This window comes from Doryrhamphus excisus, chromosome 23, assembly GCF_030265055.1.
Source record: "Doryrhamphus excisus isolate RoL2022-K1 chromosome 23, RoL_Dexc_1.0, whole genome shotgun sequence".
NCBI lineage: Eukaryota > Metazoa > Chordata > Actinopteri > Syngnathiformes > Syngnathidae > Doryrhamphus > Doryrhamphus excisus.
The window spans coordinates 6,086,155-6,111,891 of record NC_080488.1 but is presented as its reverse complement, the minus strand read 5'-3'; the positions used below and the strand labels follow the sequence as shown (position 1 = coordinate 6,111,891).

General features: G+C 39.3%; 1 protein-coding gene across 1 annotated transcript; it reads right to left on the bottom strand.

The window, feature by feature from the left end:
• Positions 1-595: 595 nt before the first annotated feature.
• On the bottom strand, positions 596-11,022 carry slitrk2 (SLIT and NTRK-like family, member 2). The gene has a single exon (XM_058063718.1). The coding sequence runs from the start codon at positions 10,265-10,267 to the stop codon at positions 7,613-7,615; it is 2,655 nt and encodes an 884-aa protein (XP_057919701.1). The 5' UTR covers positions 10,268-11,022; the 3' UTR covers positions 596-7,612.
• Between the last annotated feature and the right edge of the window lie 14,715 nt (positions 11,023-25,737).

The following is a 25,737-nucleotide window of genomic DNA, read 5'->3' as shown; positions in this document are numbered from 1 at the left end:
CCCAAGAGATGGGCTTCTGGGGCGAGGTGTTCTTGGTTTTGCCTGCCCCGATTGGGACGGTGGCTCTCTGGTGGTGGGGGCTCGGCCTTTGCTGGGTGGCAGTGGCAGTCCCTCTTCGTTCATACATTCTCAGTAACAATTACACATTCATACATATACACATTTATGCACATATACATATATGTAGACATGCACACATACGCACCTACAGAGACACCCAGTACACACACATATACACACTCACAGTACATATCATTATCCTATTGGTTTTATTAATATGTATTTATTATCATAATTATTTTATTATTATGATGTCAGTAATAAGATTCCAATTGTGTGCTATTGTCATTCTGTTTACTGTCATGGTTAATATTTTCATTACTACTGTTACCACTAATATGTTTGACTGTTTCATTTCAGTAACGTCATTGTGGCTATTTAATACTTGGCCATCTCCATTATGGTCTTATATACTCATCAGAGACATTTGTTGATGTAGTCCTGTTTGTTTATGTTATTCTTGCCCCTCTTTGTGCCCCCCCCCCCACACCCCCCAACACCTCCTCCCGTCCCAGCACTCCTTCCTCTGCTTGTTTTCTTCTTTTCTATCCCCTCCTGCTCCTGAAAACAGGGAAGGTGTAGATTGCACTTCCAATCTATTTAGCATGTATGGCCATTTACATTAATAATACGATCTCCTATCTGGACATGACAGCTTCTTTGCATATCTACAAAATATCAAAGTGGCCTCTGCAGCCTGTCATTTTTTAATATGTGGCCCTTGCTAGAAGATGTTTGGACACCCCTGGAATATAGGAACACACCCTCACCTATTCAGTCACTCATTCATTCGCTTTCACTCATGCACCAAACTCCCAGGGCGTCAAGATAAGAGGAGAGAGTGTTCTGGTGGAGAAAGCCTCCTCATTGGTGTGCAAGGCTGCACATGTTCAACCCTCCCTTATATCCCTCATGTGTGTGTGAGCAAGAGAGCACTTTCTCTCTCCTTCCTTCACTGCCACTAAAAAGACACAGAGGAGCAATTGTGCCCAAGGAAGGAAAATCACTCCATTTTCAGAGAAAGAGAGGAATGAACAGCTCACGCTCTCCCTCTCCCCCGTCCCGTTCATTTCCCCTAACCTCTCTCCTTCGCCCTCCCGCTCTCTCTTTCTTCTCCCTACATTCACTAAGCAGCTGAAATGGCAAAGCTTGTTAAAAAGAAGAAGAAGGAAAAAAAGGAAGCCCACATGACAGCATTCACAGCTTTGCCTGCTGCAGCATCTTCTCTGCTTGCTGTGCGATGTTGCACCAGAAACCACAACTGAAAGCAATTATATTCATATATATATATTTATATATGTACATATATATATATATATATAATGTTTTTTTTTTTTTAATTTCTTTTTTTAAACACTCAGGGGCCACAAGTGAGAGTAGAAAGGTTCAAAGGAATAAAAGCGTGCAGGTAGAGAAAGCGTCTGGGTTTAGAGAAAATAAGATGCAGCAGTAAGATTAATGGTAACATTAAAGGAGATTGCTTTTTCGGCTTGCTTCTTCTAGAACAACAAAGGCACACAAGTCTGCTGACTGCGGTAAACTGATACCTTCCTGCTTTATCTGTGTCATGCCTGTCCAAACTTATATACCGGTGTGTGTGTGTGTGTGTGTGTATATACGTACCTTTATATACCCCTATATACCTATATATACCTATACATATACATATACACATTATACGAACTATTCGACTGCCATTGTGGTTTTTCTTTATTTTTTGTGTAATGCTGTAATGCAGGCCGCAAAAGGCCGCACTTTGGACATCCTCGTCAATGTAATCAAATCATTCACTACTGTTGAAAAGTCACTGGTTTCACCCTGACTGGTGACCAAGGTGAATACGAAACATGAATGATAATTTGGTGTGGTTGGTTTTGGGGGTTTTTTTGAGGCTTGTACTTTGTACCTGTCTGAAAATTTCAATGTAAAGATGGAAGCAAAATACAAAAAAGTGGTGTATACCGTACTTCCATAGCCCTGCAAACAACCCACAGATGCTCATGTGCAACTGATGTATATATATATATATATATATATATATATATGAATTGTATTCAATCTACAAAAGCTAATAGTTCATATTTCATTCATTCATTTATCTTCACGAGGGTCGCGGGGGTGCTGGAGCCTATCCCAGCCATCTTCGAGAGAGAGGAGGGGTACACCCTGGACTGGTCGCCAGCCAATCACAGGGCACATATAGACAAACAACCATTGACACTCACATTCATACCTATGGACAATTTGGAGTCGCCAATTAACCTAGCACAGGGGTCAGCAACCCCTGGCTCCAGAGCCACATGTGGCTCTTCAGCCACTTTGTTGTGGCTCCCTTCACAAGGCTCAAGTATTTTTTTTAAATACCCCAATGGGAAAAAATATGCTTTTTTTTATGAGTTTTTTTTTAATCTGACTTTCTGTGAGACCCTGAATGAATTGAAGTGAATGAGTTCTGACTCGTGATTGGATGAGCTCAAAGAGCTCACATGTGACGAGAAGCAACAATTTGGTGTAAAAATTTGGCGTTAAAACTGATTCAAACTTTCAAAAGTTTATAAGATATTGTTTTTAAATTATGTTTTGCGGCTCCTATCTGTTTTCCTTTAGTAAGCGTGTGGGTAAAATGGCTCTTTTGATAATAAAGGTTGCCGACCCCTGACCTAGCATGTTTTTTGAATGTGGGAGGAAGCCGGAGTACCTGGAGAAAACCCACGCATGCAAACTCCACACAGAGATGCCTGCGGGTGGAATCGAAATCGGATCTTCAAGCTGTGAGGCCTGCACGCGCTCCACTCAATCGCCGTGCAGCCCCCAGTTCATACTTCAAAAATCAATTCAGTTATATGACAAGAATACACAAGGATGCATTTGTACAGTCTTGCCATCATGGATTGCTTGCGTGCAAATCAATTGGCAACACAGCATCTGCAGTGAAGCTTTAATGTTGTCATAAATCATCCAATGGCCAAAAGTAGAAAACGTAGATAAGTTCTAGCTGGTCCTCTTAACTCTAAAAATAGGAATGTGACCTGGAAAGTTCACTACAATTGCTTCGAAATGTGCCAAAAATAACTTGATCATTTTTAATACTTAAAGTCTGTTGGAGAAAGTGAAATAAAACCCTAAACTAAACTGATGTTATGTTTCCTACTTATATATATTTCCTACTTATACATATTACATTACTTATGTAAAAACTCTTTCTAGTTAAATTACAACTTTTTTCTCTATTTTGACTTTTTTGCAAAGGTTGCACGGACACACCCAAGCCAAGCTGATGTCATTTTGTACAATGGTAGATGTGTATACTTAACAGACAGCAAATATGCATGTTGTTTGTAAAAAAAAAAAAAAAAATCATTCATTTTCTACCGCTTTTTCCTCACAAGGGTCGCGGGGGGTGCCTATCCCAGCTGTCTGTGACGGGGTACACCCTGGACTGGTTGCCAGCCAATCACAGGGCACATATAGACAAACAACCATTCACACTCACATTCATACCTATGGACAATTTGGAGTCGCCAATTAACCTAGCATGGCACCCTGGTCTCCAAGCTGTGAGGTCTGCGCACTAACCACTCGACCACCATGCTGCCCTGTAAAACAATAATTAACTATAATTAATTTAGTGGAACCTTGGTTGGCGTCATTCATCTGTTCCAGAAGGTCACTCAAGCTGAAATGTACTCTAACCAAAACTAATTTGCTCATCAAAAAAAAAAATCTAAATCCAGTTCATCCAAGAGTTTTGAATGCATAAACAATATAAAATGAATATAAATGCTGAATGAAAGGAATATGTGATTATTTAAGGTTGCTTCCTTCTTTGAAGGTTACTGTCGACACGGACACAATGTGCCAGCAAGTCTCTGCTTTTCTCTTTGAAATAACTCAAAGAAATAACTCAAAACAAAACACCAAGGTGGTATTTTGCTGCCATATTCATTCACCAAGACATTATGTCCTTGTCTCGATATCACAGATACACAGTAATCTTAAATTTTCATTCATCCCTTTCGTTCATTATGTTTGTGCATTTAGAATTGTTTAAAAATGTAAAACTACGAAAATGTGTTTTGTGTTGATATTTGTGGCATATCTGTATTAGTTAGCAAACAACCCACATCATAGAAGGGAGAAGGAGGAAAATGGCAACCGTGGCAAAATTTTGCACTGAATTGCTGTTAATCGTGTTAATCAAAAAAGATGGTAATCAAGGCGCACACTAACCACAACTCTACTGTATTAATGAACACAATTGTTATAAGGTAAATTTAAAAAAAAATGTTTTTAATATATTTTTTGAAGATGTGTGGACATGGCCCGAGACACATAGAATGAGAGTTTTACGCTATCTGCACCTGAAGACAAGAACCCTTTCCCTTACACAGGAGCCGTCAGGTTTGTTTTCAACCTGCTTGCACAACATTTCAGCACCGCGGACAGATACACAATGGGCAGCAGAGATCCAGCAGGGCAAAGGCATGGGGACAAAAGGCCCACAAGAAGGCGTGGGTTTGGGGCGGATGAGTGGGGATGAACAATGGAGCAGGAAGTGGGATAAGGCTGGGAGGCTGCGAACAGAATGAAAGCAGCTGATGTCAACTTGAGTTGAAGTAAGGAAACAAAAGCACAGTTGATCCATGTCACATTCAGGACAGGATTACGGTCGATCAATAAGGAACGTTTTCCCAACTGCACAAACGTGTAATATGCTAAGAACCTCACGTGAATGATACTTTCCTGCAGTACCTCTTTTGATGTTTTCCAGTGCTCACCTCCAGCTCAAGCCTTCTTTTACTTCTCAACCGCAAGGTGCAAATCTCTGCTGGGATTTTTACATCCACTTGGTGTACTTGGAAAAAAAAGCTTCTACAAACTGTGATTTATATAAAATGACAGTATATAACTATATTATGACATATTACAATATAACGCTGCATCATCCCACATTTTAGAGTAAAAAAAACTAAACAAAAACCCAGAACAGAATCTTTCATCAAAAACCCAGACCCATTTCTGCTTAAAAGAATATGATGGGGAGCATTCCATCCACCATGTGGAACGAAAACACAATACAACCGTCCATTCATGCTTTGAAATTAACGGCTTCACTCTTAACACGGTTTTATTTCGTATTTTTTTTTCGGGAATGAACATTTTCTATAATTCATCATGGATGAATATGAGATATTGGTAAAATTGCATATTTAAGCACAATTAACAAAGTTTGGCTTAATTGAAGCATTTTCAAGCATAAAATGGTTAAATTAACTAAGAATTAGGTGTTATGATATGTTCTGATATGTTATGATATGTTCTACACTGTTCACTAGGTGTCAGTAATGTAATACTGATGAAACAATAACCACCGCATGAGGTACTTGATGATATGACTCCCCCAAAGTAAACATGTGAGTCTACTTTATGTTTTGGATAAACGGTACAGAAAATGGATGGATGGATGTCTACTCTATTGGGTGCAAAGGAGTGCAAAGGTTACTCTAGGGGTGTTATTTCATGTCTAGAGGTCTCTAATGATGTTTTAAAAATGCATTTACAAGCTCGTGAACATGTTTTCTGTGCTGTAACTACAAAAATATAATAGGTAAATCTTACTTATTTATCTTACTGAAATTCAATCAGCACAATCAAGTCAAAGCAATTAACCGCCATAAACTATTCTAGTGATTCTAGTGATTCTAGTGATTGACGCTTTTGTGCTTTGGACCCCAAATGTACTTTGAAAATATATATTAATTCAAAACAATTTCAATAGTGGACTGAGGAGCTTATGAACATTAGCCATAGCAGTTTTATATCAATTTCTTCAAGAAATGTAGTAAAACACTTGAATCGTAATATTAACACCATATTAAAGCATTCCAGATGTTAAATGGCCTTGCATAGCAAAAAATGCTTGTGGATATGAGCTTGCCCCTTCACACACGTTATTAGCTCTTGCTGATGTTTATCCCATCCATCAATTATCTAAGCCGCTTATCTTCCCTGGGGTCCAGGGTATGCTGGAGTCTATCCCAACTGACTTCGGGCGAGAGGCAGACTGGACTGGTCGTCATACCAAAGGTTCTCAATTACTTTCTGTCATGCCATGTCATGAGAAGCTATTTATTTATCTGTACTGTACAGACTGAACTCAAAACTAAAAGCAGTGAAATGCAACAAAATGGAGAGCAGCGAAGCATACAAGCATATTCAAGAGTCAAATTGTATGCTGAATACAACAAATTCATAAATGTTGGCAGGTCTGCACTAATATTAAAAGTCCTCCCTGCTTCTCATGCTCCCCTGACAGCTCACTGCGCCCCTGCAGGGAGCCCCCCCCCCACACACACGATTTGGCACTGGTTTATACAAAACACTGTCATTTTGGAGAAGCCATATCCTGTGTAGTCACATGACTGCAGCATGACAACCACTCCAAAATGTTTCCTATGCGTCGGATTTAATGAGTTCCAGTCAAGCAGAAATGGTGTTAGTGGCACCTGTATGTTCTTCTGGGTTAAAGTTAGGAGAAGCGAAAAAGTGTCATTTTCATTCCACTGGAGAGACAGAGAAGCCGGAGCTGCAGGCAAGCTCAATTTTCTATTTCTCTGCCTCCCACCAGACACGCACACACACACACACACACACACACACACACTGATTATCACACTCCACAGCCGAATCCAAAAATAATCATGCACAGTCTAAACAAAATGCACCTCAAGCTCAGCATCTTGACAAAGTGCTTCAGTGAAAATTTAATGGCACAACTGTACAACGGTATATTGCTCCCTTGTAGCATACACTGTTTTTTAAAGTTGTACATCGCCAAAGACAATACTGAAAGCAAAATACATGTTTGTCCCTGTCTGAAGTAAGGATAATGACGTGCCCACTCTCAAGTACATTTAAAATTCTTTTTTTTTTCAATAGACAAATATTTTTGGAGATTGAATTCCTTAAAATACAGCACTACCCGAATAAAAGAACATTTGAATTCTCATCAATGACTAAACAACTGAGTGCAAAGGCACTTTATGGAGCAAATGTAGCGAGAGATTTCTCATTACATTTCAAACGGAGGGGGGGGACACTCACCATGTGCAATTGATGTATATACAGGAATGTCATTCTGTAGCTTTTCCCCATCTACAAAGACTAATCGATGAATAATTTTTTATATCTCAGAGAAAAAATACAATTCGGTTCTAGAAAACGAATGCACAAGGCCATATTTGTACACAGTCTTGCCATCATCCATGTCTTCAGATGGAATAATTTATACATCCCAGGAGAAAATATAGCAATTAATCATAATATACTTCTTATAATCCATTTATACATATTGGAAAGAAAATAAGAGAAGGAATGGGAGTAATAAAAAGGGGGTCTGCTCTCTGTCAATCATGTGAGAGATAAGATAGCTATACTGTATATTGGGCTATGATAACAGTTACTGATTAACTCTTAATAATGATTATGACAGAAGCAAAACACCTTGCAGGCAGACTGGGAGTAGAGGTTGGGAAGATAATACATCACCGTCTTACAGCTGGCTCATAGCAGTCTGTTTTTCCAGAACTTCTAAGTAGTCCGGTTCTGTTTTTAGCTTCCCATGAAGAAGAAATTGATGCTCACTGTTTTTGGATGGGAGCTCAACCCCAAAGCATTTCCTGGGTGTTCCGTACAACCTGTCCTTGTTGGAGACATGCCTCGGGGCTGTGGCAGCCTCGTAAGGGGGCACGATGCAAGGTCTCTTGGGTAAAGTGCAGAAATTATAACTGAAAGGAGATGTCCCTGTAGCTGTTGGAAGCGCCTTGTTGGGCCTTTCCCCGACATTTTGATACAACATCTCTGGACGCTCCGGGGTGGTCAAACCTCGTGTTGTTGGGGGTTTATCCATAAAATCCACTGCACTGATGGTATATGCTCCTGGGCTGCGTGTGAGAATATCCTCCTTCTTTGCATTCAGTGGACCAAAGCTAAGCTCTTTCAGGTTGCGGTAATACGCCACCTGCTCACCATCTTTCTGCATGTAAATGGGGTTCTGGCACATGAAGCCCACTGGTGGAGGAATGTAATTATATACGTGACTTTCAGAGGTTTTGTCTTGGGTTGGTTCAGGATTATAGGAGCCATATTGCACTTGGAATGAGTTAAGATCTACATTGTTAGAGCCTGTTGGGACATGTTCCACTCCTTTTCGTCGTTTTAAGACAAAAACAAAGAGTCCTGCACCAAAACAGACAGAGAGAATGAAAACTACAAGAAGCCCCAAAATTAGAACTGAAAGCGGTACTTCTGGATGTAACTCAGGGCTTTCAATTCGGGATTCGGTCGGGCTGACTGAGCTAAAAAAAGAAGAGGAAAAGGGCGTTGGTGACTCAGTGCTGGGGCTTACTAGTGTTGGGGCTTTGGTAGGGGGTGCGTATTGAGGCGGGGGCTCCTCGCTTGGCTCAGGGCAAATAGCCTCATTGCGCAGTGAACGCAGCAGGTGACCCGCATGCTTAGACGGTGAGTCACATGTGATTTCATTAACCACCACGCTGGTACTGGACAGCTCCATCCAATTTTTGAGTGCCACAATATGACAGGTGCAGTCCCAAGGGTTCTCCTGTAGGTCAATCTGGATGAAAGCGGATAACTGATCAAGCACACCCTTAACTGGGAGATACGAGAAATGATTATTCCGCAAGTTGAGTCTTGTTAGCATAGTGCCCCCAAAAACATTGTCCGGCAGTGCTCTTAATAGGTTATTGTTGAGGAAAAGCAACTGTAAATTGTGCAAAGCGTTAAATGTCTGCGGTAAGATCTCTTTTATGATATTATATTCCAAATAAAGATACTGGAGAGACTGAAGGCCAGCAAAAAGTGATTGTGTAAGTGACTCAATGTAATTCCCATTCAGATAGAGCCTCCTCAGATTTGTGAGGTTCTCAAATGCACCCTCTTCAATCACTGCTATCCTGTTATTTCCTAAATGAAGCAGCTCCAGTAGACTGTACTCCGTTAGATCCGTTCTGTAAATCACTTGAAGGTAGTTACCGGTCAGGTGCAGTTTCCTGGGGAAGGAGGGCTTGGGGCTGAGATCACTGATGTTGTGCAACTTACGCTCTTGACAGTTGATGTTCAGTCCACTGTCGGGGTTTTGTGATGTGCACACACACACACTTGGACACAAAATAGGCACAGGAGAACGTGTCTGGTAAACCATAATGGGCCCAAAGACGTGTTTGTCCTTTGTAATGCGAGCAGTAGGCCTGTATCGCATTTTGGGTGGCCGTGAAGCCTTCGGGGCACGTGTGGGGATGATCATGTCAGGGAGGTAGGTTGCGGGCAGCGCTCCTTGAAAGTGAGAGTCAGAGGCAGGGTGAGCACGTTCTCCAGCATTTCTACGTGGACACAGATCCTGCTTTATGAGCTGAGTGATGTCTTTACCGTGCAGCCTGAATGGTGTCTCACACACTATGTCCCCCACAAAGACCGAAATAGTATCCAACCAAGATTTAAGGGGAATCAGATCACAAGTACAATTCCATGGGTTTTCTTCCAACTGGATCTCCATGATCCCGCCGATGTGTTCCAGTACCCCTGCAAAGGGCAAAGTCTTGAGCCTGTTACCACGTAAATCCAAATGGGTAAGGAGCACAAAGCGGAAAATGTTCGGAGGCAAAGACAACAGGAGGTTATCATTGAGGATCAACACTTTAAGCTTGTTCAGCTTGCTGAAAGCACCCGCTTCAATGGTGCTGATATAATTATAATCTGCTTGCAAATACTCCATACTCTCTAGTCCTGCAAATGTGTCCTCCTTTATCACCTCAAGGTTGTTGTTATTCAAGTGCAGCCTCTTCAAGAAGCGCAGCCCCTGAAAAGCATTAGTTTGGATCTCCTGTAATCCATTATTCCCCAGATGTACAGAGGTGACATTTCCGTAATTGACAAATTCATTTGCGCTGATTCGAGACAGGAAGTTCCCGTTGAGAAAGAGCTGTGAGATCTTATTCGGGGGTGCCTGGAACTGGCTAACAGTGGTAAATCCTTTATTCTCACAGTTAATGTTCAAAATATTTTCCCTCTCCTCGCAGGCACAGCGGATCTTGCAGATATCTTTGAAGGCTGAAGTTCTGCGGCTCTCAGTCTCGTACGGTGACAGGCTGGTGACCGTGAGGACGCTCAGAAAGAGGACACCGCTCAGCATTTTTACAGCCCAAAGTGATCGTTAAGATATGGATCCGGCATTTAACGATGCAGCGTGAGCCTTGGTTTGAACAAAAAAAGTGGAGGAGAGAATTGGCATCGTACAAAATGGTTCACAAAATAAGATCTCACGCACGCATGTACAAACAAGCACACAAAATCAAGGCCGTCGTTATTTTTTAGTATTAAGATGAAAACTTGACATGCTGGATGTCCACTGACCTCCACTTTGGCACTCCAAAATTCCACTGCACAAGAAAAAAAGCAATCTGCTTAACGAAAAAAAGCAGTGCACATGAAGAGCATCCTGTGTGGAAAACACAGAGACGAGAATCATCGGGAGCAAATCCACTCACTGCCTCCCCTTTTTCCTCAGAGTCGCCGCATATCAGTGGATTCTTGGCGAGTACCTTCACTCGCAACTGCAGCAAATATTCAGAGGCTGACACGGACGTCCAAAGGCTCCTTCTTTCTCCTCACGTCCATGCTGAAAGAGCATGTCATTTTGGTGCCTGATTTAAAGTCCCAGGAAAAACAATGTTGTTATTGTACGATGATGCACAACAAGTAGTCCGTTCGTACAGCAAAGGAGAGGAATAAAGATGAACTCTCGGGAATGCAATAAGCAATACACGAGAGAGAGAGAGAGCGAGAGTCATGGGAGATCTATCTTCCCTGAGCTCATAACTGGAGCCGTCGGTCTTCTTCCTCTGCTCAACACAACAAGCACAGCAGTGAGCGTCTCCTGCTGCTACTGCCGACTGTATGTGTGTGTGTGTGTTTGTGTGTGTGTGTGCGAGGAAGAGAGCGAGAGAGGGGCTGGTGTGTGTGGAGGGAGGGGGGTGGTTTCAAACCAATGGGTCGCTCATCCAACATATTCTAGACTCTCTTACCCCACTCCCTTACACACACACACACAGACACACACACACATACCAGCGTGACAAACAGAAAAATCAAATGGTTCCATAAATAAAAAAATATATTACTATAGTCCATACAGTTTTGTACTTGACTTTACTCTTTAAGTGAGGTATCCAAAACATTTTGGAGGGGTTGCTGTATGCCGTGTGTGTTGTGACTATCCCAGGGTCTGGCTTCCCCAAAATCGCAGTGTCAGGTAAACATCTAAATTTCCAAACACTTATTTTTTTTTCAGTTGTATTAATAATACATATTAATATTACAATTCAACTGTTTTGCTGTGGTGTTTATGGTGCGTCAAGCTGTGCGTCAAGAAAACTGTGAACTGTGAACTATGCTGTGATAAACCATACTTGATAATAATTGACACACATTGTCACAGCAAAAATGGTAATAGCCACTCAACAAATTTCAAAGTTGCAATTATTTTGAAATAAAAAAAAAATCAAGTTGAGGTATGTTCAAATAATAATTCACTCTTAACGCCCAATGTAACATATATATGGTATAAGACACGTCTTTGCCATTACAAGTAGTCCTCAGCTTGCGACATTTTGTAGTTACTAATGCTATTATTAATGCTGTTATTAACACAAAAATAACAAGAGAACTAGTTCCGTTTGTGGAAGAAGAATAGTCACACTAATACTTACTCGAGCATATATTGTTTTTTGTGAACGTTATGTCTTCTGACTATGAGGTATACTCTTAGAATTGCAGTGTGATTGTTGCAACTATCATGAAGAATAAGGAATGTATCCTTGCAGCATTACCACTTAACCATCGATTTTCTATGCCACTTATCCTCATTTGGGTCGCTGTGGTAAGCTGAGCCTATCCCAGCTGTCTTCGGGCGAGCGGCAGGGTACACCCTGGACCGGTCACCAGCCAATCACAGGGAACATATAGACAAACAACCACTCACACCTGTATATACTCATACCTATGGACAATTTGAGTCGCCAATTAAAATAACATAACATAACAAACTATACTACTCAATTCTAACCTTCCTTTAAACAAGAAAAGAATCTCAGACACCTCTTGTCATTAGAAATAGCAGTACCCTTAAAATGACATTGTGGGGATGTTACATTAGTATTCCAATTTATTGCTCCATAAACTCCAAAAGCTGCAGTATTTATGTAGATCCATTAGTCAAATTGTGTATTTTCGTTTTGTATTACATTGGTAGGATTACGTTTTCATTTGAATGTCCATGCAAGCCTTGTTTCTTATGCCACCAGGAGGCAGAAAAGGATTATTTTCCTTCCGTGAGTTTGGCTCTAATTCAAGCAGTTTAGTTTTGTCATGTTCAGTCTAGCATTTCACTTTACTTGTCATCACCTTTTCCTGGCAGGCTGGCAGGAAACTATTGTTGCTGTTGTTCAAACTTTATTTTTTTTTCACAATATGAACGTTATAGTTTTATTTGTAATATTTCATTATACTTGCACAACTGCATTCTTAAAGGTGCTGTGCCTCATTTGCGGCAAACTGGATTTTTTTCTGTTTTACTGCAAAAGGATAGTATAGCTGATACAGATACCAAAAATGTTTACTTGAAAGATTAAATTGAATGATTTGATGGTTTTGCTGTTTTGTTTTTTCATCCACTCCCACTTCCTTTTGATTGCAGAAGGTTGGCCACATATTGCTCTGTTGAGGCAACAGCCATTTGATCTTGTTTTCCTCCTCCGCCCTTGACTGCCCTGGCTTAGTTTCAGAACCCTGTCACAATCACACCATTCATGTATGTGATTTGCGCCGACTCACTCATTCTGCACATCAATTGCAGTGTGATGAGTTTTTTTCTCTTCAGTCTTCTTAATTCCGTTTTGTCCACCGGGGGGTTGCAACAAAGTGCTTATTCCAATTTCTCTTGGTGTCACTCTGATTCCTTCTTTTAAAATTTTGAAGCGCTACTTAAAATATCCTTAATATTGAACAGTGCATACATTCTTACAATTTTTTTTTAATGGTCAGGATAATTTTGATCAGCAGTGTGGCTCTTTGAAAAGAAGGCTACACTATAATTGATTTTCTTTTTACAGCACATTTACAATCATCCTTTGGTACCACTCTCTATTTTTCTTATTAAATCAAATAGCATGAGACAATTGATCAGTGCTTAAATGCTTCCCCTGTGGCACTGAGCTAAAGCTGTGCTAATTGCTATTGAGAACATAATCTTATGGAAGGAGCCCGTCTGAGCCATTCAGTGATTTACTCTAAAATCTCTTTGGTTACTCAACCTCACCTAGTGTTTTTGGCCATGTGTTTCCATTAATAATTTGATTAGACTGATCTATTTTATGCATGTTTTTATTGAAATGCACCCAAAATTATATGTACCCAAAGCTTACTTTTTTATTACTACAGGTTGGGAGGTTGAGGGATCACTCTGGACCTTGTTCACTCTTTAAAATGATTCATCTCTACTGAATATGCAACATATTCAAAACCCTACTGAGGACAAGTGGTGTAGAAAAGGATGGATCAGCGGTTCTTAACTTTGTTGGAGGTATTGATTTCAAATTCACGACATCGGTATATGTTTTACCATGATACATGTTGTGCATATTCATTCAACCACTTTCATTTTTTGCTCGACTTCGTTAGTATGGATTAAAATATGAAGAAAGTATCACACAACGTACTACCACAACCTAATCACACGTAAATTCCCTGCAGCACTGGGCAACCAGTGCGATCGACTCACCGAACAATTAGGGGTTGACTGAACCCAGGTTGTTGAACCCAACCACTGGGATGGATTTCTGTTGAATACCTGCTGCTTTGTGGTCTTTTGGGAATGCAGTCAAATTGACACTTGAAAGATGGTCAAGCAAATCAACAGACTGTAACAAAGATTCAGAAAACAATTTAGGTTCCTTAAATTGTGCAGACAATTTGTGCAAAACAACTACCTAAAAGTACTGGTGGCAGTTCGCTTCAACATGAGTTGAAGCCGTGAACTAAAATGCTACACAGCCATTGCTTCAAAGATTCAAAATTCTCACAGGTTGATAAATATGAAATTTTGCACTTTTGCACCTCTTGTGAAGATTTGTTTGCATGTTTGCACAGTTTGCATGACAAAAGAAACAATCTTTCTCATGTGTGTGGCGCTGGAATTCAAAGCGGAGTTACGATGCGTACAAATGAAAAAAAACAAAACGTTTTATAGCAAATAGGTTCCTCCTTCACTAAAAGTGTGACATCGTGTCTGCGTGTTCCCAACTCTGCACTGAGGCTGTGCTCCCCATGTACGGATCCCCAAATTTTTGCAAGTAGACAGCACACACTTGGAAGTACCGCGGCTTGGGACCGCCATGTATACAAACACAATACAGACAGACTTACTGGCTGGCTTACGTTACCCAATGTTTTTTTTTTACTTTAAACTGTATTACTAACAACTACAGAACAGTATATAAACACAATGGGGATTTCCCTTGCGGATATGGATAATTGACAGCTGTATACTTGTTTGTGTACTCATAATCTGTAATCGTTTATATCGAGTGTCTGGCTTATCCCTAGTTAGCATCATTAATTTGTTCAACAAGGTCTGGCTCCTTACCGAAATGTACATTAACTGAATCGTTTTTTTCTCATAAGAAATAATCCATCCATCTATCCGATTTCCCTAAAAATGGCCATCAGTTCCAGACCGTGGATGCCATTCATGAAGCCTCCTGGAATGACCCGCATCAAGCAGGCCCAAACCAATTTTTGAAGTGATTAACAAGAATGGCGAGCTACTCATTACTGGGTCCTACTGAGAATTGTGTTTGTTCTGGTTTGGTGAGTTTTTTGTATATTTTTTGAGTGATGGTCTTAAACTTTTGATCAGTCGATAATCATATCAGCTGATCAAAAATTTAAGACCATCACTAGCCTCATCACAGCCTAATTCAGTTTAATTGTTGTTTTCAATAAATTACTATTTCAAAGCACTTTTTGTTACACTCCCCTTCTTGCTTTTGCATATTGTAGCTCCACTTAAAATTTGATTTTGATCAGGTCTGCATATATATAGTATATGATGATATATATGATATCAACATAAACATGTGACATTGGTATCTGATTGTTTCCCCTATAATAAAAACCAACATTAAAACTTGTTATTTAGATGGTCATGTTCACATGGCCTGGATAACACCACCGTTTTATCTGTGACCGACCTTCTGTGCTTCCCCCAGGCTCTTGTGTCCCTGGCTGCTCTGACTGTACTGTAACGTTGACTAGCTTCTCGCGTTAGCCTTCGATGCTAGCTCTTAGCTCTTCAGTGAAGCACAAATTTGAAGGTCTTGATGTTCTTGCCAGCTTGTAGATCTTGTGCGGTAGTGAATTATCATTAATGATAATAAAAGGTCCCAAAACTTCCTTGCTAGCCACTTGACTTAGCCGGGGCGCTGACGCCTCAATATCAATGGGTAGACGGGGAATCACACCAACGTCACTGGACGTCTCTCTCACGGCACATAAAAATGTGCTTGAATGAACAAGCACAACTTCTTGTAAGGAAGCCACTCTTGGCGGCGCTGTTAATTCCACTACATCTTTACACACGTAGATACACCCTGAAAAAAGCAGCATAGACCAGCATGGAAATGATGCCAGTTTATGCTGGACTTTGCTGGTCAGTGTTGGTCTATTGTGTTTTCTTCAGCAGTGCATTCATACATACACACACACATACTACATATAGATTCCTTAGGAGGAATGTAACAATTCCTGGAAGTATGCACGGTAAAACCTAACAGTGTGTGTGTGCGCTCGATACGTAGAGTCTGTGGGGACTCCCATGAAAATGCTGCTTTTACGTATGATATGGAGTGTATTTTCGAAAAATACATGTTTTTTTTAGGTAGATGACTTTTCCTCTTCAATTTGCATCGGATTTACACTGGATGACACCTGGAAGCATACGACAGCTTTGAATGTTAGGTCCAAATTGAAGCCTTTCAAACTCATGGATTAGAGCTTTAGGACAAGATAAAAGGTATGTAGCATATAAATTCACTGAAATATCTATCTATAGATGAAATGAAATGTCTTCAAATCTGTGAAATAGGTTAATTTTGGCCCGGAATTACTGTGTACATGTAATTTTCAGTGGAGCTTGCTGCTGCAGTGGCGGAGCTACGTGGTGGCCGTGGTGGACTGGCTGTGACCACCCCAATGGCCATCTAGACATTCGATCAACTTATTGCCACCCTTATGTGAGTAATAGTCACACCTTGAATGAAAACGTTCTGGCTCCACCACTGCTGATGCACACTACATGAAAATTGATTTTTTTTTTTTCCATGGCCTTTTTGATGATCAAAAAATAATAATAGTTGCTACTCTGTTGACTTTTAAAACAAATATCACAGCCCAAGCCCAATGGCAAATATTTGTCAGATGTTTTACAATGTTGTTTACAGCCATATTGACTTACTGATGTTCAATCCATTTGCTTCATAACATACTGTATTTGTGTTCATTCCACCACAGGAGATATCTAAATCAGAGGGGTTGAGAGTTGGACAATATTGGCACTCCTCCTGTTCTCCTGCTGTGTGTGTTCACATCAGAATTAAGTTATATACACAACAAAAATAACATAAATAATGAAATAAATTAGTTACCGCTGTTAATGGGTTATTTTTGACAGCCCTAATATATACAGTATACACATAGTACGTATGTGAGAATGTCATAACAGCTCAACTGGGGTTCAGTGACACCGTGGGTAAAACACAAGCTGCAGCACCTACAACCTGAGTTGAGCCTTTTATTGCCATCACAATCAAGCTGCTCCTGAGCTGCTTCACTGTAATAACTCCCACATCCAGTGCATGTTCTCTTGGAGAGAAAAAAATATATATATTGTGGATTATAAACAAAACACCTTTGGGAACCACTTATGAGTATTAAGTGAGTAATATCTGTTAGATGGTTAGAGTAGATATTTTTAACACACACACACTAACACCTGGACTTCAGGGGTCCTGTGATATGCAGGCCACACGAGATGATAAATAGTGAGACACGCATATATACTATATCATCAGTGGCCATTGTGAAGGAATTTAGAAGTAGCGTTAGTTTGGTTGATGAACAGCATAACAGCCATGATGGTGTGCGCGTGTTACTGCATAGATACTTCCATAGCTGGAAGGATGAAATGTGAGTGGTGACCAGCAAGTGTGTGTGTGTGTGTGTGTGTGTGTGTCTGTCAGCGCTATAACTTGTGGGGTCTAAGGGATACTCCCAGAGTGAGGTGATGTATAGTCGAGGGAGTGGCCAATCTGAAAAGTGCTGAGGTTCACAGTGCATTGCGTGTGTTTGAGAGAGCCGTATACCACCATCAGAAGGAGGCAACATGAGTGATGAACAGAAATCCTTGCTGAGATCAATCTGCTGTACTTAGTCTCCATCGCTCTCTTTTTGTCACGCACAGACATAATCACTCAGCAAACCTCATAATGTCTCACATAGCTTCTATTCTTTCAGCTAAGCCGAGCTGAGCAACACTCAACCTCCTTATTTGACGACCATCTAATATTCAGTATGCAGTGGAACTTTCAAAGCCAAACCCCTTCAAGCAAAATTTTCCAAGAAAAAAAATGCCTCAAAAGTCAGACACCAAGCGGCTCATTAACCATCTGAAGGACTGATTAGTTTGCTTTTTCACTTGACTTATTTGCGGTGTTTAGTTTTGTGATTCTGTTACAGATGAAGGGGTAATTTCTGTAAGAACGGGTAGATGTGATGACAAAGAGGAAGACGCAATTTAATTCTGATTGTTGGCACCTGAGAGAACTGATAAAACATTCAAATTTCTTTCACTAACATTTGGACTTTTTAATAACAATACTTTTACATTTGGTGTCTCGCATATGATTAAGGGATCCAAGGTGCAGTATACAGAACCAACAACAAAGGTAGCTTAAGATCGACTTGTATCGTCAAGCAAAACAAAGTTTATAAAAAAAAGCAATTTAACTAAGAAAAGAGAAGCAAAAGGCAAAATGAGAAGTGAGGCAAACTAAAGTAGCACAAACAAAAACTAATAAACAAATAAGGGACCAAGTAACAATGTTAGTGATGATCCAGTGACAAGCTTTAGTAGAAGACCGGCAATGAATCGTCCTGTGCCGGGTTCTTTCTTAACCACTGGTTAAAGAGGCTCAACCATATGTTAACTTTAACAGCACCGTTATCTCGTCCAAAACTAGGTTTACTTTAACTGGCTGTTAACTTGACGTTAAAGTGAACACACCTCAGGACCACTGCTAAGATTTTAACAGTGTGTTTGTGACCTCACAAAGGAACAGTTTTTCAATGCCCTTTGAAACCGGGGCTCACTCACAAATGTGCAAACCTCATTATCTGAAACTTCGGCGTCGTTTAACATGAGAATGCATCATTCTAACTACAATTATAGGTGAGAAAAATTGATAAAAGCATTATAGGTCCCCTTTAAGCTTGCAAATTATATCTTAGTCATGTTTAAGAACAACTATTTACATGGAATAACTGTACATAGACCGATTTCAGGCTTTCAGGCTACTATTTTTATGAACTTGCAATTTGAGGCGATAATCCTGTTAAATTTAAGGCTTTCCAGAGGAATTGTAAGTATAGTGTGTCTGATATTTTACACAGTCTTCTTGCTTTTGTAATATATTGAAAGCTGTGTTCTGGACACTTGTGTGTCAAATCACTTTTATTTTAATCAGTCTGGAAATTCACTCCAGCCGTCACATATGCGGCGAGTCTTATGTGCGTCTGACACACATCGTGTTTTTGCGCAAAATATAGACTTCCAGTCTATTTTTGAAGTAAATTAGTAAGTAGTAAGAGGAACACCAGAAAACATCTTCTGGCGTCAAACTTTTTAACAAAATAAAAGCTTAAAAGACCCTGTACCTGGCCCCAAGTTAATTTTGCTGTAAATCTGGAAACTACGTATGTTAAGTATTGCTTACTTTAATTACTAATCCACTTAACTAAAGCATTTTTTGTTTGATTACATTTTTTTAATCATTTCAATATACATTTTTATTGCTAAATAGTCAACAAAATGAGGAATTTTGAAATATATAGGCACAGCCAGTGATGTCAACCACACGGTTAACTTTATTAAACTGGCTTTACTTTCAGACACCCAGGCAAGGTTGTGGCAGGCATGCCAATTCTCTCTATAATATTCGAGTCTGCATATTTAAAAGGGGACCCATTATGCTTTTTCCATTTTTCTGACCCATAAATTTAGTTACAATGTTCTATTCTCGTGTTTAAGGGTGCCAAAGTTTCAGATAATGAGGTTTGTGCATTTGGAAGTGAGCCCTGAAAGAAGTTTAGGATTGCTCTGAACGCTTGGTTGTTCTAACATAGCCGGTTTGTGATGTCACACATTGCTGGGCTTCGTTACATGGGGGCATGCACTGTAGACCAAATGCGCTCTGTGCCTTCCCCTGAGCTCTGCTTCTCTGTTTACGGCGTTAGTGTGTCTTCGGGTTTAAGGGAAAGCTACATTTGTTTACAACTCATAACGGGGAAACAATCTGTCACAAGTGGCTGGAGTTCCTGATTCCCTATCAGCAAAAGAAAAATATTTTAATCTATAAAATTTGCTTATTAATAACTCCTACGAAGTTTGGTTCTGCAGCTATCAGCACCACACCGGAAGTCCTCCTGATTGTGACCAACCACAGCGCAGTGGGTGTGCTTGAAGGCAGATGATGGGTGGAATAAATTTGGACAGACCGTTTTAGCGGGAAGCACATAATCCAAAGAATTACAGCTGGAATAGCTGCAGATTCTGGAAGATCTAGAAAGCTTTCTGTCCTGGTTTCATGTGTTGCTGCTCTATAGGAGTCCACAACTCAATACAAAGGGACGAAAAAACTTGCACCCCCTTTAAAGGTGCAGTGATTTGTGCGATCACAACAGTGCTTTTGTTCCTGATTTGCTTCCCTCATTCACTTGATCATAATCACCAGCGACTTTTCATATTTTAGTGTTTGGCATACATGTGGAAAAGGTGAGCCAAACATTACCACCATTACCATCCATCCTTAGAAGTGGTTTATACCTTAGTATTGGTTACTTATTTATAATGAGTATCCTGTTCATCAAAAAATGTTAACAAGATTGGAGGAGAAAAACTGCTCTGGTTTGTTCATGCAAAAATAAATTACATGGTTTTTTCTAATTTAATTTAATCATTCTGGTAGGTGAAAGCTTGAAGTGTGTACATTGTTTTACGTCTTTTCTTCAGTAAAACAGGTAACAGGTAACAAGTATGAGTGGGCAGCAGAGATTTGCCAGAGGGATTGATGGAAGCAGAGGTGAAATTTGTTCTGTCAGTACACTGTTATGTATCAGCATCTCCTCCATGTCCCACAGATATATCCAATTAGGATGTCCATAAAAACGTAGGGGGTTCATGAAATATGGGTCAAAGATGACCAGGGTAGCCGGCCTTTTTGAGGTGCCATCTTAAAGATTTTGTAATTTACCATTCACCTCAGTCTGTAAGAAACTTGAATTTGCACTGCCGTTGAGGTTAGTATAAAATATGTTGGTGGTTGAGTCGAGGTTAGTTCTGCCAGGATGTCCTTGATGAAGACACTGAACTGCAACAGTTGGATATCTCCCCTCAATCTGACTTATCTTTCAGAACATCCAGATTGCATCAGGGATCAATAAAGCATATAAATAAATACATACATACACCTTGTGTTTGACCATAGGCTATGCTAATGACCCTTATTTGATGACCAAAGAATAACAGATATAACGTGAATTAATGGAACAAAAATGTTATTAAGTAATTTTCTACTTGATTATTGAAAAATACTCATTCACCATTTCTCTGTAGTACCATACAAACTCTCATTTCATGAGACAAATACTCACAGAACCACAGTCACCAAGAAAACAACTGGTAACACACTTTGCCTTAATGCAGGGTTGTCAAATTCCAACACACAGGGGCCAAACTCAAAGCCAACGTTAGGTCACAGGATGGAGTGGGGAAATGGGCAGTTTTGAAAATATCTGTGATCGTGTCAGTTCATTCCTGCTTGAAATGTTTACTTTTTCCCAGGGCCCTGAATTTTTCCCTACTGCTGATTGCATGAGCCAGGATAAGTGTTGGGGAGACAGCTGCAGATATACAACTGTGGATGTTTTACTGTAGTTGTTCATGTATTTGTTAGTTTATTAGTGATTATTAGTTTGTTTTATTATTGAGCACCTCATCTGGCAGCTGTGGTTGCCAGAATAATCCTGTAAAAATTACAGTAGAAGTGTAAACAGTCTTACAGGATAAACTGTAAATTTTACAGTTTAAAACTGTTACAATTTACAGAAAGAATACACTTGAATCTTGTCAAATTTTTTTGTTAAATCAATATGGGTATTTTGTTATTTCATATTTTATTCATGTAATATTTGCAGAAAATTGTTGTTAATTTTACATCAAACACGCTATGAAAAAACACTGAGCAAACAACATTGTTTTGCTGTATTGTATGCTCTATATGTGCCCTGTGATTGGCTGGCCACCGGTCCAAGGTGGACCCCACCTCTCACCTGAAGACAGCTGGGATAGGCTCCAGCACCCCCGCGACCCTCATGAGGATAAGCGGTAGAAAATGAATGAATGAATTTAGTAAAAACTGTCAACAAACATGGCAACAATACAGCACAAAAACAATCATTGGGGCACATGGGTTGACTTTCTCTGTTTAGTCCAAGTTCAGACATCACGCCACTCATGATCCAAAAGTTCCCGAATCAAAGTGATTACTCTTGGGTTCACATTAAGGCGGGATGTGGTTGTCTTCTCCACTTTGGTGCTCTTCTCTCTGTTGATGGAGAAAAAACATCTGTAAATATGAGAAAAACAGGACCTTTATTAATAATAAAAAAAGCTTACTTCAAAGCACAGCTTTTTGAAAGCTATTAGTTAGAGACTGCTGCCTTATAAAACAGTAAAAAAAATGTCAAGTCCTATAAATCCCATACAGTGACAGATGTATGCCAGCTCAAATAAATTACAATGATGCATAAAGTCTATTAATAGGACATACCTCTGCATAAACTGCAGGGTTGAAGCCAGTGCCGATGGATAGTGGATGTTAAAAAAGTAATAGCTCCCAAACAGCAATCACAGAACGGAAACAAAGGAGGGGATGTTGATGAAAAGCAAGACCGTCCTAAACAACAACAAAAAGAACATTTTACAAAAAAATGTAAACAAACATTTTAGAAAAATACTGAGCACATTTGCTTCTCAACATTAAAGGTTAGTTAAGTCATATAATGTTATGTTCCAATAGGGAAAATATAGTTATATATAGTGAAAATATATAGCTATATATACAGTAAAAATATTTTTACAATCAGCTATGGGACATGTCACAGGTCGCCCCTCAACAATATGCTCCTTTAAGTGGGCTCAGTTCATTCACTGTGTGAAACTGGCGCTCACACAAGGAAATGGCGCATTTTAGGTCACTACCAGCTTCTCTAGCAATAACAGAAGGATGTGGAGCATTGTGAACACGATAAAAATGAGCTTTAAAAGCTGCATAACCACAAAAAGTTTGCTTGCAGTCATAGCTGACACATTTGAAAATGCAATGTGGTTCGTTCCTATGAACTCTACAATGAAGCACATAAGCCATTGTTGTCTCAAGTGTTTTACTGCAAAAAGCACAGGTAATCATTTTTACCAATTAAGGTAAGGGCAGCGTACACCAGCGTTTGATAACTGTGGCCGTTAAGCATCAGCAACAGTCATTTAAACCAACAAAAAAACACAAGTCAAGATTTATATTATGAAAACGACAGCTAATTATATTAAATAAAACCGCCAACCAAGTATTTACATTTGACCATTACACTGCTGATGCATTCACACACAGCTACAGGCAAAAACGAGCGAACAGAAGTTGAACTATGTATCCAGTGAGCGCCAAAATTTGAAAAGAGAACAAAAGACGTGTACACGAACATATTGGCGAATGCTGTAGCTGAACAACCAGTTACACAGAAAAATAAAATGTTGTCAGTTACACACGAAAAACTACAAGCTGACAGAACATCTGATTCCCAGAAGAGCCATTATTTAAAAAAAGGAATGTTAACATTTATGTGTGACTGCATAGAGGAGAGTTAGCGATCTTAGCAACACCAGAAAGTTAGCAACAACAGGAAGAATGTTAAGCTAGCATCTTATCTTTAGGACAAAAGAGTTAATGATCAAGCGGTTTAATTTTAAAAAAACAATATTTAACTTGCCACTGCTTGTGTAGTGTTCCAACCGCTTCCAACGCTGGCAGACTGACGGACATGGAGTAAACCGCGATGAAATCTCCAGGAGACGTTGCACATGATGCATTCAATGTTAACTCCGTCAAATGAGGAACGAGATCGTTGCATATCCTCCAAAAATGCTATGATGTGTTCAAACAAAAGATCAAGAAACAGAAAGTTTAGGTTTTGAGGGAAAAGAAAAGCAGTGAAGATGATAAATGACTCAAAATGACTCAAACACACTGTGTCCTTAATTTATTTTTATTTTTGTTTTGTATTTGGTATAAGTCAAGAGGAGTTTAATAGTACCTGTTATAGTCAGTGACCTCATTGTACTGTTTATTGCATTACAACTTTTCTGTGTCTAAGTTATCGGAATCTGTCAATTCTACAAAGAAAGTTTAGTTTTTGTCCCACATTATCTTACTTTAAAAATGATTTTTGATTGATTGATTTTACCGCATTCTGCTGAGTTTGAAGCTGTGGAATGGGTAGGTTACGCATGTTTTGTTGTAATTAAAATTAGCATTTTTGCCTTTCTTATGCATCTTTAAAGTGTTTTTTTTTTTTTTGGTACAGACAATGTGTATAGTTTTTAAATGGTGGTGTTTTATTTGTGCAATTACTGCTATATGTATTATAATATATACTGTATTATAATATATACAACATAAGGTGGCCAGAAATATTTCAGTATTGAACAAAGCAAAATTTGTTCTCAATCAGAAATCACTCCACACTCTTTTGCTCTCTGGTTCTACCATATCTTACTTATTGTGTGCAAATAAGGGCTAATAACTATAAAACCAATCTTCACTCGCTAAATGTACCGCAAAAAAGGAGTAAGGATAATTCATAATGCCACCTACAGAGAACAAACTAACTCCTTATTTCTAATATCACAAACACTTGAACTTGCTGATATAGTTAATCTTCAAACAGCTAAAATAATGCATAAGGCTAAAAATAACCAATTACCTAAAAATGTCATCCAATACTTCTCTATAAGAGAGGAGAAATATGATCTCAGGGAAGAACTACATTTGAAACACTTATATGCTAGGACTACGTTAAAAAGCCATAGCATTTCAGTATGTGGAATCAAACTATGGAATGGATTGAGTAAGGACCTCAAACAATGCACAACGATGCAATACAAGCAGTTGATGTTTGCTAAATACAAGGATGAAGAGTCTTGAACAGTCATGATGTGCTATATATATCACTATATTGACACTTACTATGGTACCCATTATGTCATTGGATGCTCATATCACCTCATACTTCGGTACGAGGTACATTAAAAAAAATAAAAAAATAAATAAAAAACCTTAAACTGTATTATGGAAAGCAGGAAGTGAACAAATTTAACAGTTAGTGATTGTAAAAGTACCAGATGGAGGAGTAGGATTTAATAAGCTTTGCTTCTTCCTACTCCTTTTGGACATGTGGAACGGTGAACTGATTATGTGAGGCATTCAATTGTAATCTGATGCATGTTCAAATGAAATAAAACCATTACCATTACCATTACCATATATAATGAATATTATAATATGGCACAGGAAAACTTGTAACTGATATTGCATATATCATCATCGTAAGCACATTGATGAGGTATCCAATGTAACCCTAATTAAGGCTATTTTCCGCCTTGTGTTTGACACGTGCACTTTTAATGGATTGCACTTCCTGGAGTTCCTGCAAGGTCCCCTTGAAGGCATGTGCACCGGCACGTTTGAGGTTGACTAATGAACAACCGAATGATTCAGAGTAAGCTTGTGAGAATCTTCGTACTCTTGAGCATCCACTCGCCATGTCTGGAAGCAGAAAAATGCTGAGTATGACTCCATTACCTTCCAACATGGAGGCAGAAGCATTCTGCTTTGGGTCTGTTTCTCTGCAAAGGGTACAGAAAGGGCCATGTACCACATGTATCACATACTGTTTATTATTTTACACATTATTCAAATTATTTGTACAAATTACTGTTTACGCTGTACATTGTTCATATTTGATGTCATCTATTTTTATCTACTGTATCACATAATAATCAATGAGATTCCAAAGGACCAAAACACTGTTGTGTGAAGCAAATGTGCTTTAGGGACAAACACAAATGTCACAATACAGTTTAGTAAAGTGGCTTCTACAAAAGCTATGTGAGATAGCTAGTAATAACGGGCAATATTAAAATAAGACTTACAATTAACA